Source organism: Larimichthys crocea, chromosome XII (genome assembly GCF_000972845.2).
Source record: "Larimichthys crocea isolate SSNF chromosome XII, L_crocea_2.0, whole genome shotgun sequence".
In the NCBI taxonomy this organism is placed as follows: domain Eukaryota; kingdom Metazoa; phylum Chordata; class Actinopteri; family Sciaenidae; genus Larimichthys; species Larimichthys crocea.
Window position 1 is genome coordinate 19,037,895 of NC_040022.1, and position 15,161 is coordinate 19,053,055.

Consider the following 15,161-nt stretch of genomic DNA (forward strand, 5'->3'; position numbering starts at 1 on the left):
TAATAATTCCTTCTCCGATTTATTTAGTACTTGCTTAATGTGTTTAAAGAGCATATTGCATATTAATAGTAAGAAATATGAATGGATGCAGTAGGAGGTCCTATTAGCTAAATTATTCTGTTTGTACAGTAAACAGTGAGTCAGCACTTTACTCATTTTGGGCGGGAAAACAACAAATGACGTTTGATTAATTTTAATGTTTGACTTTAGCCTAACCTGTTCAGATAGGCTTCTTAAGACTTCATAGAGCTAAATATTAAAACAGTCCTGATAGGAAAGGTGCTAATATTATACATTTAGAGTCTGCTGCATTGTCTGAGATTGAATCTTTATGTATAATCGTTAATTAGGTTAATTAATCGTTAGCATTGGCGACAGCTAGCTCACTTAGCAGAGGAGAAGATGGCAGCTTTGAAGATGTGCACCAGAAAGAGCAAGGAGGAAACTGCCGAGGTGACTAACTTCATGTGTTTACTGTATTCACTCACTTTCGGTATTAAATTGCGACATCGTGTGGCTACCCGAGTCTCTGTTTATCTGTTTCAAAGTGGACAGAGTTATTCATGAGTGACCTGAAAACCGAGCAGCAGTCCCTCGTCTTCGTCAAGAGGATGATGGCTGTGGCGGTCTCCTCCATCACCTACCTCAGAGGGATCTTTCCAGAGGGGGCCTACAGATCCAGATATCTGGAAGGTGAACACGGTCACCACATGTTTATGAAAAAATATTATACATTAAAGCATGGACCACTTCATAGAAGTAGATCCAACGCTATATTATTGTTTCACACAATCACAAGTGTTTTTATACACAGTAAATCCAGCTTTAACACTTTAAACATTGCAAACACAGAAAGAATCGAGTAATAAATTCAGTTTTCTCCTGTGTCGTTTGTCATTTCTCCAGATTTGTGCATCAAAGTTTTGCGTGAAGACTGCAACACCTCTGGTGCCAGTAAAGTTGTCAAGTGGTAATTATAATATTCTTACCTTAACACTCCACCAGACAGACAGTACAATAGCACTACTTTAGTCTGGTGACCACAGCAGGTAGAAGTCAGACCTATTTTTAAAATGGAAAAAATCTGCGGTCATAATCAGCACTTTGGTGGCTTGAAGGAAATTACGTCTCCAAATTGATGTTTTCAGCCGTCTTGTTTTGTTCCAGGATGATGGGCTGCTTCGATGCATTAGAGAAGCAGTATGTAAGTTAACGCAGCCATGAACACTTTGAATTCATAATGTGCCGTTTCCATCAATACAGCCACTGATTTTACTTTTGTTTAATCTCCTGTCTCAGCTCCAGATTGTATTCATCGGGGTAAGTAAATTTATAGTTGGCACATAGCTTAGGTACTGAAAGAGTTGCAGACAGTAATTGTACACATTATTGCAATCTAGGTGTACACCGATCGAGATGAACCAAATGTAAGTATGAAAATGCTGTTATCAACTCATAATTGCAGTGTGTAATCTGATCAACAGTAAGAAACATTTCTTTGTTCGCAGTGTGTTATTGAGTCATACCAGTTCAAATTCAAATACAGCAAGAAGGGGCCACAGATGGACATACTCAGGTTTGTTTGCATCAATGTTTTGAAAAGTACCTCCACATGTGGTTGAACTGATGATGATATGCTGTTTGTGTGTGTGTGTGTGTGAAACCACAGGAACAATGACGTGGAGATGCAGGTGACTTTGGAGGACACCAAGAGAGCCTCGGTGCTGCTCATCAGGAAGCTCTTCCTGCTCATGCAGAACCTGGACGCTCTCCCCGACAACCTCTACCTCAACATGAAGCTCTACTATTACGATGACAGTAAGAAGCGTTCCTGCATGAAATGAGAACGAGTTAAGAGTCTAACTTAACTTGGGTCCTTCCGCTCTCCTTTCATAGTCACTCCTGTTGACTACCAACCGCCGGGCTTCAAGGAGGGCGAATGTGACAGCCTCTGGTTTGAAGGCATGGCTGTGCACCTGAAGGTGGGTGAGGTGCAGACAGCTTTCCACGCCTTGAGAGTGCGCGTGTCAGTGGAACAAGGCCGGGTGGAGAGGCTTAAAGAGGGGAACCACCTGAAGCAGGTTTCTGAGAGCGCTCCTCCAGAGAGGGAAACAATCATGGTGGGTCCGGAAAGAGGATTAGTCATCTCACTGTAAGGTAGTATTAAATCTTTTTTTTCCTGCCAGTTTATTATAAATGTCTGTAAACGCTTGGTTACAGGATCGTCAGAAGAAAATATATGACCAAGAGGATCTGCCTTCTGAAGATGGTAAGTCTGTGTGTTGCTGTTGTACCAAAGCTGTAAAGTTTATCAAAGGATTTACACTGTGGACTTTTCTTTAAACAGAGTCTGCACAGTTCAAGAAACCTACAAGACCTTTGACAAAGGTATAGTTGTACTACAAGCACAGATATATTACAGTTATCATGCATTGTAATAATGTGTTCTGTCTGCCTTAGAGAGCTGCAGCTGCCAAAAATCTGGCGAGGAAGAAAAGAAGAATTTAGCCACGACAAAAAAACAAATGCTCTGTCAGTAATGTAAGCAAAAACATGGGCGATTCCTTCATTTTATTGAAATGTTAAACTCTGTTTACTGTTGTGTTAGTGTCTATTTGATAAGCAAAATGTGTTAAACAGGTTCCTTAAATGATTATCTCCACCCACGAGGCAGGATGTTACCATCGCAGTTCACATTTAGACAAGATTGTACAAAAAGTGTTTAAATCAATACGATGTTCAAAGTGCTTCATTTTTTTTTGCCATTTTGCATGTATAAAAATATACTGATATGTAATCTTCAAGAAATAAAGCTTGACTTGTAAACAACACTGTAAAAATGTTTTTCTGTACTTGGATGACAGAATGTAGTGAGCAAGAAAACATACAGTGCAAATCATGTATCACAATGTGCGACTCGTACATGTGTTAGTAGGCGAAATCGATCAAGGTTAAGATCTTTGATTTGATCCATCAGCTGTCCTACTTTTACCTCACATTCAGAAAATATTTAAAAAATATCATGGCTCATATTTAGGACAGACTCCCTTCTTCGTCGCTTGTTTCTTGTCGTGTGTGTGTGTGTGTGTGTGTGTGTGTGTGTGTGTGTGTGTGTGTGTGTGTGTTAGAATAAACTGTCCACATCCCCCATCTCCACAAACACAGTCTTCAGCTGGGAGTAGTATTCAATCGTCACCTGGCCGTTCTCCCGCCCGATGCCTGGTAAATGTAAAGATGACAAGTTGACTTCCTCTTTGACAAATGTGACTCGGGAGGATTAAAATTGTTTTTAAATAAGGAATTACCCTTCAAAATGATCAGTTTTCTGATGGTGCTGGATAATATTTTTGGCATATTCACACTTTACTTATGCTAACTTGGCCGCTGATGTTTGGTCTGTGTGTTAACAACCGGACTGTACCTGACATCTTGAAGCCTCCAAACGGCACCTCCACAGGAGTGATGTTGTAGTTGTTGATGAAACAGGAACCGGCCTTGAGGTGTTCCACCATGCGGTGGGCTCTCTTCACATCCCTACAGACAAAACAAGATAACTTTGAGAACATTTAAGTTAATGCGCCACTATTCTACAATGCTCTGCTGCCAGGTGTACAGGCCTTTACTCAGTGATCAATTGTTGTATTACTGATTTTGCTGCAATATAACTTAAATTTGGATCCTCCAGAAAAGTTTAGAACAGTAAGTGTTCAAAAATCTCAATTATTGGCCTGTGAGATGACTCACCACGAACCTACCTGGTGAAAACCCCTGCAGCCAAACCCAGAGTGGTGTCATTGGCTCTCTGCAGCACCTCCTCTTCTGTTTCAAAAGACAACACAGACATGACAGGACCAAAAATCTCTTCCTTCACACAGGTCATCTCATCTGTGCAGTTGCCTAGGGAAACAAGAACGCACAGGCAAGAGTGATCACTTTCAGCTCTGTGAAATAATAGAACAGTCATCAACACTGTAACAAATGTATTCATCGTGGATAAATGTATGGAAGTCTTACCCAGTACACATGGAGTCATGTAGTATCCACCTCTGAGTTTGGGATCCGATGGAACAAAAGGTTCACCCCCGCACAAAACTGTAGCTCCCTAAAAATAGCACAACTGACATCAAGCTTTAAGTTTAAGTTGCTTCACACAAGCATATTGACACTGTTTTAAGTCTTTACCTCTTTCTTTGCCTGATCAACAAAGGACAGGACTTTTTCCAGGTGTGGTCGGCTCACCAGTGCTCCCATTCGGGTGCTCTCCAACAGTGGATCTCCTATCTTGATTGCCTGCGTCCTGATCACCACCTCCTCAATAAACTCAGGCAGAATATCCCTCTGAACAAACACCCTTGTACCGTTGCTGCACACCTGTGATACATAATCAAATCAAATAATCTAGTCTCCATTGTTGCATTGTGACAAGATATAAATATACAAGCCGTAACATCCAAAGCAGAACACTATTTACCTGGCCTTGAGACAGGAAGTTGGCCATGAGAGCTCCCCTCACAGCGTTCTCCACATCGCTGTCCTCAAAGATGATCAGAGGAGATTTCCCGCCGAGCTCCAGAGTCACAGGTTTTACCCCCTGGGATGCCATCTCCATAATCTGTGGGTCAAAGTCATATGAAAGAATATTTTGGACTGAAAATATAGACCTCAACATCTTTAAACTCTACAAATCCTAAATCTTGACAACTACAGTTCCCAATCACGGGAAGTGTGTGCCAAGGTGTTATGAAAAAGAAAAGTTGATATGTAGACTTTCTAGTTCCTGACCTTCTTGCCCGTTGGAACACTCCCGGTGAAGGACACCTTAGCGACATCCGGGTGGTAGCAGAGTAAGCTGCCAGTCTCCTGGCCGCCCTGCACCACGTTAAGCAGCCCCTCTGGAGCTCCAGCCTCGGCATACAGCTCTGCCAGCATCACCGCCGTCACAGGCGTCACTGGTGATGGCTTGAACACCATGGAGTTGCCTATTTTAGACGACAGAGATGTGAGAAAACAAATAAGTAAGACTTTTATTGTTTGACTCATCTAATTAACTACAACATACTTAGATTGTTAATTCTAGTCAAGTTTGCACAATTCTGAAAATTAATTTATATATTATATTATATATTTTCATTAAATACACAAGGCAGGGTTGCATAAAAAATGTTAAAGATTTGTGTGAAGAGACAGACTAATCATCACTGGGGTATGACCTTTTAAATTCATTGTGTTGCTGTAGTGCCATCTACAGGTGAAGTGTGTGTATGTGTATACCTGCAATTACAGATGTTAAGGCAATTTGTCAATTTATTTTTAAACATAGAAGGATTACATAAAGTGATAAAGCTTAAAAAGATTACAATTCTTTAAGGAAGTTTTTGAGATATACTGCTCCTAATAATTTATGGCTTGATAACATACCACATGCCAGGGCTGGAGCTGATTTCCAGGCAGCTATCTGAAAAGGATAATTCCAAGCGCCGATACCGACACAGACTCCCAGAGGCTCCCTGCGGGTGTAGGCAAAGGACCCGCCAGGCAGCTGAACATGCTGGCCTTGACAAAGTAAGGGCAGAAGTACAAACTTTACAGAACAAAGGATTTAACAAAGTGTTGACTAGAAATCTGAATAATGTCATAGACATTCAGACTTTTCTATGATCTATTATGGCAATACTTGTGTTTAAGATTATGTTTATTTGACCTGAACAATAAAGTCCATCAAACTATATTTTCACTACCGATGAGCTAATGTGCCATAATGTCAGTGACTTACATGCTAAGCTTGTAATTAGTAATAAGTGTGTATCACATTGTTCATAAACTGAGTGAAGTTGTTGTCTGTCATGCCTGTATTAGTTATTTTATTTGCCTCCAGACTCTTGGAAGGTGACAACATGTAACTAAAGAGGGAAAGCTACAGCGTACTGACCTGCCAGAGTGCTGGCCAGCCCTGCATAGTACTCTATACACAGTCTGGCAGAGTCCACATCCAGACGGGCCTCTGTGATGGACTTCCCATTGTTGACCACCTCCATTTCAGCTATCTCCTCTCTCCTGCTCTGTGCATGAAAGCCAGAGTGAGTGTAACACATTTTGTTAGTATAATTCTAAGAAGACATATCCCATATGCATCACTGCATGTACCAAACAGGACATTCTTTTCAAGAAGCAAAATGAATTACCAGCACACTGGATGCTTTTAAGAAGCCAGGCCAAGTTCCTATAATCAAGATAGTGTCTGCAATGATTCTTATGTGATCTTTTAATTTATATATTCTCAGTAGCACACAAATGAACAAAAAACCACCTCAATGATATGGGCAGCTTCAATCATGATCCTTGCTCTTTCCATCCCAGACATTTTACTCCAATGGCCAAAGGCCGACTTTGCAGCCGCCACAGCCTGATCCACCTCCACAGCACCACACGGCTCCAAATGACACAAGACTCGACCTGCAAAGTGAAACATATATTGGTGGCAACAATTACATATGCAGATTCAATATAAAAACACAAGGTTACATCAGTTCTATTTGGCAAGGCCATCTCACTTTGTTTGTCAGTCCCGTTTCAATGTGCATCATTGCTCAGTGAAAAAGGAAATCAATTATAAGCTTGCAGGATACAGGCTGCGGGACACTGTAACGTGGCATTGACACAGAGGCGTTGAGGGTTTCTTTGATAATTGTGACAAAATAAGGGGCACCATTGTGCCTGATGAATCAGCTGCACACAGGTTGTGTTTGCTCGCTCAAATAGAGATCAGGCCTCAGAGTTAAAACTAGGAACCAAGCCACAAGGAGCCTTAAAATCAATAAGACTAAAACATCTACCACCCACAGGATACCAAGGAAGATATAACAACTAGGATGTGGTCACATGATATGGTGAGCTGCCATAAAACTGGTTGCACATGGAAGTGGCCACGTGTGACTAAATGGATACACTACTTATATGGGTCAGTATGTAAAGTGTGTTGTTCAAACACAGCATGTGTGCACAGCTGACTGTCTTGGATAAATGTCCAATGCAGAACATGTATTACGTAGAAAGACATTCAGAATATAACCAGAGATCATCACACAGACATCTTCACACAGCACTGACCAAAGTCCAGTTATTGACAGTGTCAATAATGTCCAAAGACTGTCAGCTTCCTCTAATATCAAATAAATTGTTTAGCTTACCCGTTGCAGGTTCGTAAACATTTTCCTTGTTGCATTTCTCTTGGCTCGTCCGTCTCTTCCCAGCCCAGAAGTTTAGCGGGGCCGTGATGCCTACTGAACCCGAGGAGACGCATCGTACCGCGGCGGCGACGGGAGCAGCAGCGGGCCGCAGCAGGGACCCAGCGAGTCTCTGTAGCATGCTCGGACAGGCTCTGTTGCTCGGACTTAAGCTGATAGCTGTAAAACACACCGCAGGTAAACTCCGTGCAACACTGTCACACCATTTAAAGCATTAGAAAGCGTCAAATTAGTTTCTGTCAACTAACTAAACAAAGTTATCAACAACGAATATACAAAACTAGCCATGTTTACCCTCGCCTTGTCATTTCTGATATTTTACGGTCGTATTTTGGCAAACTTACGTACAGGTTTCTTCACAGTTTCTGTGTTTTTTTTAAGGTTAAATAACGCTTAACTTTACATTATTCTGCGCATGCGCAACCAGGGGGCGGAACAAATAATGTTTGCCCGTCGTGACGTCACCAGAAGCGTATCAGCCGATTGGATGTTTTCACTGTCACACACAAAAAAAGTAATGCTTACAAATTAATAGTTTGTTTTATTTAAAATCCTATGGGCATTACAGTGAAACTATATTCAAAATACATTTATAAATTAATGTAAATAAAATTACGAGTGTATTACGCTAACGGCTGTGTTGTGGGAGGAGCTTCGCCCCCGATGATTTCCCAGCACAGCAGCGCTGACGGCACACTGCAAGTATGGCCGGGGACAGCGAGACACATCTAAGGGACCGTGATGAGAACACCAACGTTATTCGACAACCTTTTCTCATCGGTGTCTCCGGAGGCACCGCCAGCGGAAAGGTTGGCACTGTAGCTAACTATTTTGACGGTTTTCGCGAATTGTCACGGTCAGGTTTTGGGGCTAAATCACGACAGAGGGGTCAGTCGGCAGCCGTGTGCTCATTGACCGCGTGGCTGCCTCAGCCCTCTGGGGTTTGATTGACAGCTCGATCATCTGTTTAACCATCCTGCTCTTCGCTAGCACCGGTTTAGCTTAGCTTTGTTTGTCGCCGGTTCTCCCGGGCTCTGTGTTTGTTCTGTGGCGTGTTACCCTTTCTTACGGGACGGCGGACGGCCGACCAACTCAACACTAGATCGATGATGTTAGCCGCCTAGCTCAAATGCCATCACACGCTAGCGTTGCCGGTGCTAGACAATAGCCGGCTGATGTTGGCTTACCCCGAGGCGACATGAACTGTTTGTAAACACAGTGAGCTGAATTTCCTCCCACCGCGTACAACATATTTGTTACGGCTTCACCTGTAAGACAAATTCCCGCTGTGTAACGTTAAACGGGTTTTAAGTTGAGTGACCTGTGTTAACCGCTGACGGTAAATAACGTTAACCCAGATATTATTAATGTTGGCAGACAGGCGGCAGCGGGAAAGTACAGAGAAATGTTTCCTTAAAGCCAACGCGGCCACGTCGCTTTTGTTCCACGCGGCTACAGTTTCCAAAAAAAATAAATGTCACTATGCATATTAATGTAGTGTAACATTACCAGAAACGACCTTTTGTTCTCGCTTCATTTGCCTTTTTTACAAGAAGTTATGGCCGCGTGGGCAGCGCTGAGCTAACGGCGGCACGCTCGCGCTGACCTCCTTCTCTAACGAGCCACGGACGTGAATATTTTTGAAGACGTCACACATTTCTTTGTCATGAAGCGGATAGTGGTTAGTTTGTCCTTTTGTTACAAACCGCGCCCGGCTCTCACACTGACGTGTTTCTGAACACAGAGCCAAGATGAGTTTAAAATTAAAGTGTTTCTTAAAACACGTTTATCCGTTCCTGTTCGTCCAAAGATATCAGAGCACCGACACCACTCGCAGAGTTGTCTGTACTAGGGTGCAGCGGTGATTCTTAAATCAAGGGTAGATTGGCTTTTCTATGAAAACACACCATCAGAAATGAAGCTGTGAGCAGCTTTAGTTGATTTTAACACATATTAACCCACCGACCATTATTTGGCATGATAAACTAACATCCCTAAATAAGTAAATTAATGTCAAATGCTCATCAGGTTCCTTAGTCAAATTTAAAATCAAGAAATCTTGCTTTGTGTCTTGCGAAACTGCTTTATTAGTATTAAAAGATGAATCAGTTTTTGAGCATTAAAGATGACGCTGTAAATGTCCATGGATCTCTGATGCGTGCCCCTGAGTTTTATTGTGGCCCCGTTTCATGGACACAAAGGCAGCAGAGCCTCGGGCGGCAGGAGAATGCCCAGTCAGCACTGGGTATGAGATTCATTTTAGTTGGGAAGGTCAGTGGGGACAAACATGGTGGGCCACTGTGCGGTTCACCTATAGGTTAGCTGACTCACACAGAGTGGGGAAAAAATTACCCACCCACACCGCTTCCTGTTACATATGAGTAAGTGTTATGTCGGTGCAGCATTGAAATCTTTTCGTCATCGCTTTCACTTGAGGTGACGATCATGAAAGCACCGGTGTCACTGCAGCGTTATCTCTTTACTCTAGTACATCCCCTTTACGTTTTCATCTGCTTCCACAGTCGTCCGTATGTGAGAAAATCATGGAGCTGCTGGGCCAGAACAAGATCGACCACCACCAGCGGCAGGTGGCGATCCTCAGCCAGGACAGCTTCTATAAGGTGCTGACTCCAGAGCAGAAGGCAAAGGCACTTAAGGGCCAGTTCAACTTTGATCATCCAGGTATGCACACTTAAAAATACTTGGTGGGGCAGCTCATGCACTATGTGGGGTTGCTATACCATAGCTGGCTTACAGTAGACAGATTTCAGCTGCCCCAAGAAGTCTTTTTCAAACAATCTGATACCAGAAACTTCATCTACACGTGGAGTTTGACGTGCAGTAGTTTGTGGAATTTTGTAACAGCTGCTTTAGCGCACAGATTACAGATAACGGCTTAGGTGACGACGACTAACGGAAGCAAGCAGATTGTGAAGATAATGTTTAAAGCGGGCTCGTGTTCAGCAGCGTGCTTTGCGGCCACGTTGATATTTATTTATTTTTTTCAGTGCGCCTTTTGGCAGAAGCATAGACTCCCATTTTTGGAGCCCGACTTTGCCCCCCTCCAATCTTGCTCCTGCCTCCTTTCTTGGCTGATTTTAAATCCCCACAGTCAGCAGGCCTTTCTCAGAGACAGCTGCTCTAAGGCTCAGAGGCTGAACCCAACACCTGTTACACGAAAGGGATTCCTAGGTTACCAAACGTGCAGTGTGGGCTTCCCACGTGTCTGCGAGCTCACACCAAGCTAGGGTTAAACGCTGAAACATCACATAAAGATCACAACTGAACATTCACCTTTTCTTTTTTTCCCCCTCAGACGCCTTTGACAACGAGCTGATCATGCAAACACTCCGACAGATCCTGCAGGGAAAGACTGTCCAGATCCCAGTTTATGACTTTGTCACTCATTCCAGGTGAGAGCGTCTGTTGCATGCGTTCCTGCCGAATAGACACCTAATCTCCTATGATGTCATGTTTAACAGGAACCCGAACCTCATATATGCTTTATAACTCGACCATGTAAGCAGTTTAAATAACACCATGTCTGGATGTAGTTGCTGACAGATGGGAGGAAACTCCTCTGTGTGTTGTTCCAGGAAAGAGGAGTTTGTTACGGTGTATCCGGCTGACGTCGTCCTGTTCGAGGGCATCCTGATGTTCTACTCGCAGGACATCAGAGACCTCTTCCAGATGAAGCTCTTTGTTGACACAGATCCAGACACACGGCTCTCGCGCCGAGGTGCGTGTGTGGTGAGAGTTTGGGTTTCACAGGCTCGATGTGTGTAACAGTCGTAGGGTAAACGATAAACCAGAGTAATCAAGGTACGGTTAACAGGCACAAGTTATCTTGTTGTAGCAGGAACACTTTCACACCAGTCTAATTTCTCCCAAGTCACTAGTGGTGGTGGGTTTTTATATAAACGTATTTATCATTTTGTTAAATGACTAGTATTTAATATTGTCCTTTTTTTGCGTTTTCAGTTCTGCGAGACATCAGTGAGCGTGGCAGAGAGCTGGAGCAGGTCCTCACTCAGTACATCACTTTTGTGAAACCGGCCTTTGAGGAGTTCTGCTTACCCGTAAGTGACCCACAACCTTCTGTAGTTGTGCCCGACTGATTCACTGAGATGGCTGACTTCATCAGACAATAGCTTGGAGATTTATTGGTTTTAATATCTGTCAGCCAGTGGCAAACAGGAAAAGGCCTTTGGGGTAATTAAGAAAGTGATGCATTACATTGTTTGTCCACCAGAGAGCACTGATGAGTTCCAAAGTAACTGTAAACTGGCCCACTAAATTCACGTCTTGGTCACAGTTCTTTCTTTTTACATCTGTTTATCAAACTGTTGGTCTTTATTTTATATGATCAGCACACATTTGATCATAAGTGTCTTAACTTGTCTTAACATTGACCGTATCTTTGTTTCTACTAGACAAAGAAGTATGCAGATGTGATTATTCCACGAGGAGCAGATAACCTTGGTAAGCACAGTTATCAAACAGTGTGCAGACATCATTGTATTTGTCAGCACAGGAATAGTTATTGTTGGAGTGGTCTGTTAAAGGGTCAACTGATCGCACTAAATAGAACAGAGAGATGGTGGCGTGATGGGCAGCCACACGGAGCGGCGCCCTGGGAACATTTAGGAGTTCGGAACTTCCTTCATTTGTGAAGAAAGTTGCTTAAAGTCTGATAAATGTCAGTTGGTTTTGACGACTGTTTGTTTGAGACTAGTGTCTGTAGGCCACATTAGCTGCTAATAGCTTAACACCAGACTCTTAAACGAAGTGATGTAAGCACCGGGTTCAGACCAGGAGCACAATGCTAAATCGGCTTTCTTTTCTCACTTCTTGCAGTGGCCATCAACTTGATAGTACAGCACATCCAAGACATTCTGAACGGCGGACTAAGCAAGCGCCACAGCGGCTGCATGAACGGCCACAGCACTCCACGTCAGCGGCGGACCTCCGAGTCCAGCAGCCGGCCTCATTGACCTCATCACACCTCTCTTCACAGGGCGGAGAGGGGTGTGGGGGTTGCGCTGTAAATAATGCCTGTCGGCATCCCGGTATTTAAGAGAGGAAAAGAGATGCAAAAAGAATTGAAATGCCTTTTATTATTATGACTACTCTTTTTATTAGTTACTTTCATTGTAATTGTTGAACTTGGGATTTAAAGTTAGAAAAACTCTTGTGATGAGACCATGGGTTAAAAATTGACCCCATGCATTTTCCTCCCAGATTGCATTTTGTTTTTTATGTATCCCCTGTTGCACCATGGGAAAAGTCATGCCGCTAATGAATAAAAAAAAAAGAGGGGGATCCTTTTACTTTTTTTGTAATGTCTGATAAAACTTGAACCCCTAATGGCTCGGGGGCATCTGATAAACGTTTGGGTGGGTACCAAACCAGAAGGATGTGGCTCGAAAGACGAGTTAAAGAAACCAGGATTGCACTCTGTATTCGTACTGACAATCTTGGAAGTTTTTTTTTTTTTTTTTTTTCAGTGTTTAAAATTTCCTCGTTGTGTTGTTTGGTGTAATATGTTAAACTCAAGCTCTGTTTACTACACAGTGTCCCCCTCACATTGATTCTGTGTCAATGTCTGCAGCAGCAGTATCACACTACATGACTTACAGTACTGATTGTCACGTGACTGTCAGACCAATGAAGCCAAAGGCTGCAAGGTTTAACTGACAACTGTATTAACTCAGCCTAGTCTCGTGGGCATTGTTACACTTCTGCGACACATGTACCCTCTTATTAATGGCCTATTGATGTATGATTTTCTCAATCAAAACTCATACAAGTTGCTTCAGTTTTGGTCAAAGGAATTAAATCAAATTTGCATCTACAATTTTCTTTCCCAGTTTAGGTGGTTTTTGCCTGTATTCAGCCCTGTTCAATAAGACAAAGATATGACATGTATACTCAGGTTGATGATACAGTTTTGATTTGAAATGCCAGAACAAGGGTGGTATTATAAAGGTGATCAATGCCGCAGCAATATCCGTTTTCCCAGGTGTGTGGCTATAAACCACCAAAAACCCACCACAATGCCTCCGCGAAGTTGCCTCAGGTTAACGTGTACAGTAAGTATCCACGCGAGAAACCAGTTTCCACTAACTTAAGGTTACAATAATAAAAAAAACTCCTGGATCAATTTTGTATTCCATGTGCTGTATTTATTGTGTATAGTGCAATTGAATGAATGATTTGTACCTTTTGAGATTTGTACTGTATGGATGTTGAACTGGATTGGGATGATTTATAAGTGACCGATGTCAATTGTCAATAAACTAATGAAGCTGATGAAAAGTGTCGTTATTGGGTCAAAGTTCACGGGTTTACACGCGTGTATGAAGTTGACATCACTGTATATGTGAACAAAGACGTGGGCCCTAATATGTACGTCCAGCAGCATAGACATATATACATAGACTTTTCTAATGCTGAGTGTTTACAGCTACTAATGTGTGTAACACTGTTACTGTGATGATAAATATTGAAATATTTATATTTAACATTTAATCTGTGTCTATAATAACCAGATCCTGAAATTTAGATGTGACATGAGGGTTTCTGAATAAAGAGCACTAACGTGTACATTACACGTGAACATATATACATACATATAGTACACACACACACACACATATTACATTACATTGCATTTAGCAGACGCTTTTATCCAAAGCGACTTACAGAGGAGGACCTAAGCTGAGAAAGGTGTAAAGGAGCACAGAGTAGTTGTTAGTTTTGTTAAGCAGGGAAGCATTCTCGAAACAGAAACAGAATATATATATATATACACACACACACATATACATGTGTACTATATGTATGTATATATGTTCACGTTAGTTCATGTTAGCATTAGCATGTTAGCGGTGACACGATAGCAATTATCATTAGCCTGTTAATATTAGCATGTTACCATTAATATGTTAACGTTGATGCGCTAGCAATTAACATTAGCATGTTACCATTAACATGTTAGCGCTGATGCGGTGACGCACTAGCAATTAGCATGTTAACATTAGCATGTATTTAATTCTTAATGGCTAATGATAATTATCTTTAGCATGTTAGCATTAGCATGTTAACATTAGCATGTATTTAATTCTTAGTGGTTAATGCTAATTAGCATTAGCATGTTATCATTAGCCTTTTAGCAATTAGCATGTATTTAATTCCTAGTGGTTAATGTTAATTAGCATTAATTTTAGCATTGCTAACCCGCTAGCTGCTCTGCTATCTCTGTGTGTCATTTTAGACAGATAAGTTCCAATTAAGTACCAAAACTGCTAAGATGACCGCCGCTGATGCACTAGCAATTAAGGGAAGCATGTTACCATTAGCATGTTAACATTAGCATGTTAGCATTAGTATGTTAACATTAGCATGTATTTAATTCTTAGTGGCTAATGATAATTAGCATGTTAGCATTAACATGTTAACAATTAGCATTTATTTAATTCCTAGTGGCTAATGTTAATTAGCATTCATTTTAGAATTGGTCGCTAATGTTAGCAAATAGCATTTCTTTGCTCTGCTATCTCTGTGTGTCATTTTAGACAGACAAGTTCCAATTAAGTGCCAAAACCGCTAAGATGGCCGCCGCTCGGCTCCCCTCCCCCCTCTCCTCCTTCAGGCAGGCTTGAGGTTGCCAAGCAACCAGGACCTAATCAGCTCTTTCAGGCACACTCAATAATAAAATTGTAAACAATGGCTATGATATGTTCATTTTGTGTGATTTTTTTTTTTAAAGGTGTGCTTCCGATTTTCTAGCAAACTCCTGAAACAAGTTGAGTCACGCTTGAAACAGGTTAGTGTCACCCTGCCAGCACGCCCCAAGTACAGTTGTGTTCATTAATAAATTATCAGCTATATGTTCATGCAGCATTTTAATTTAAC

General features: G+C 42.0%; 3 protein-coding genes across 5 annotated transcripts; 2 read left to right on the forward strand and 1 right to left on the reverse strand.

The window, feature by feature from the left end:
- Nucleotides 1-145: 145 nt before the first annotated feature.
- On the forward strand, nt 146-3,106 carry zte38 (zebrafish testis-expressed 38). The gene is made up of 12 exons (XM_010750863.3): nt 146-453; nt 549-693; nt 907-970; nt 1,168-1,204; nt 1,300-1,320; nt 1,401-1,427; nt 1,509-1,576; nt 1,670-1,818; nt 1,897-2,120; nt 2,221-2,269; nt 2,348-2,388; nt 2,461-3,106. Exons 1-12 carry the CDS (start codon nt 403-405, stop codon nt 2,506-2,508), a joined length of 924 nt encoding a protein of 307 aa, XP_010749165.3. The 5' UTR covers nt 146-402; the 3' UTR covers nt 2,509-3,106.
- On the reverse strand, nt 2,543-7,689 carry aldh9a1b (aldehyde dehydrogenase 9 family, member A1b). 3 transcript variants are annotated; one of them, XM_027285564.1, is made up of 13 exons: nt 7,589-7,689; nt 7,188-7,403; nt 6,308-6,453; nt 5,930-6,059; nt 5,419-5,553; nt 4,783-4,979; nt 4,472-4,612; nt 4,183-4,371; nt 4,015-4,102; nt 3,756-3,897; nt 3,422-3,534; nt 3,126-3,219; nt 2,543-3,093 (listed from the first exon to the last, which is right to left on the reverse strand). In XM_027285564.1, coding segments are annotated over exons 2-13 (1,554 nt in total). In that variant the 5' UTR covers nt 7,366-7,403; nt 7,589-7,689; the 3' UTR covers nt 2,543-3,092. The 3 variants fall into 3 exon arrangements, with proteins under 3 accessions (XP_027141365.1, XP_010749166.3, XP_019134762.2); XM_010750864.3 differs by having other exon boundaries at nt 2,543-3,219; nt 7,589-7,688; XM_019279217.2 differs by having other exon boundaries at nt 2,543-3,219; nt 7,593-7,679.
- A 216-nt stretch (nt 7,690-7,905) lies between these two features.
- uck2b (uridine-cytidine kinase 2b) lies at nt 7,906-13,556 on the forward strand. Its single transcript, XM_010750865.3, has 7 exons — nt 7,906-8,053; nt 9,767-9,926; nt 10,561-10,657; nt 10,841-10,983; nt 11,226-11,323; nt 11,678-11,726; nt 12,102-13,556. Exons 1-7 carry the CDS (start codon nt 7,949-7,951, stop codon nt 12,236-12,238), a joined length of 789 nt encoding a protein of 262 aa, XP_010749167.1. The 5' UTR covers nt 7,906-7,948; the 3' UTR covers nt 12,239-13,556.
- The last annotated feature ends 1,605 nt before the right edge of the window (nt 13,557-15,161 follow it).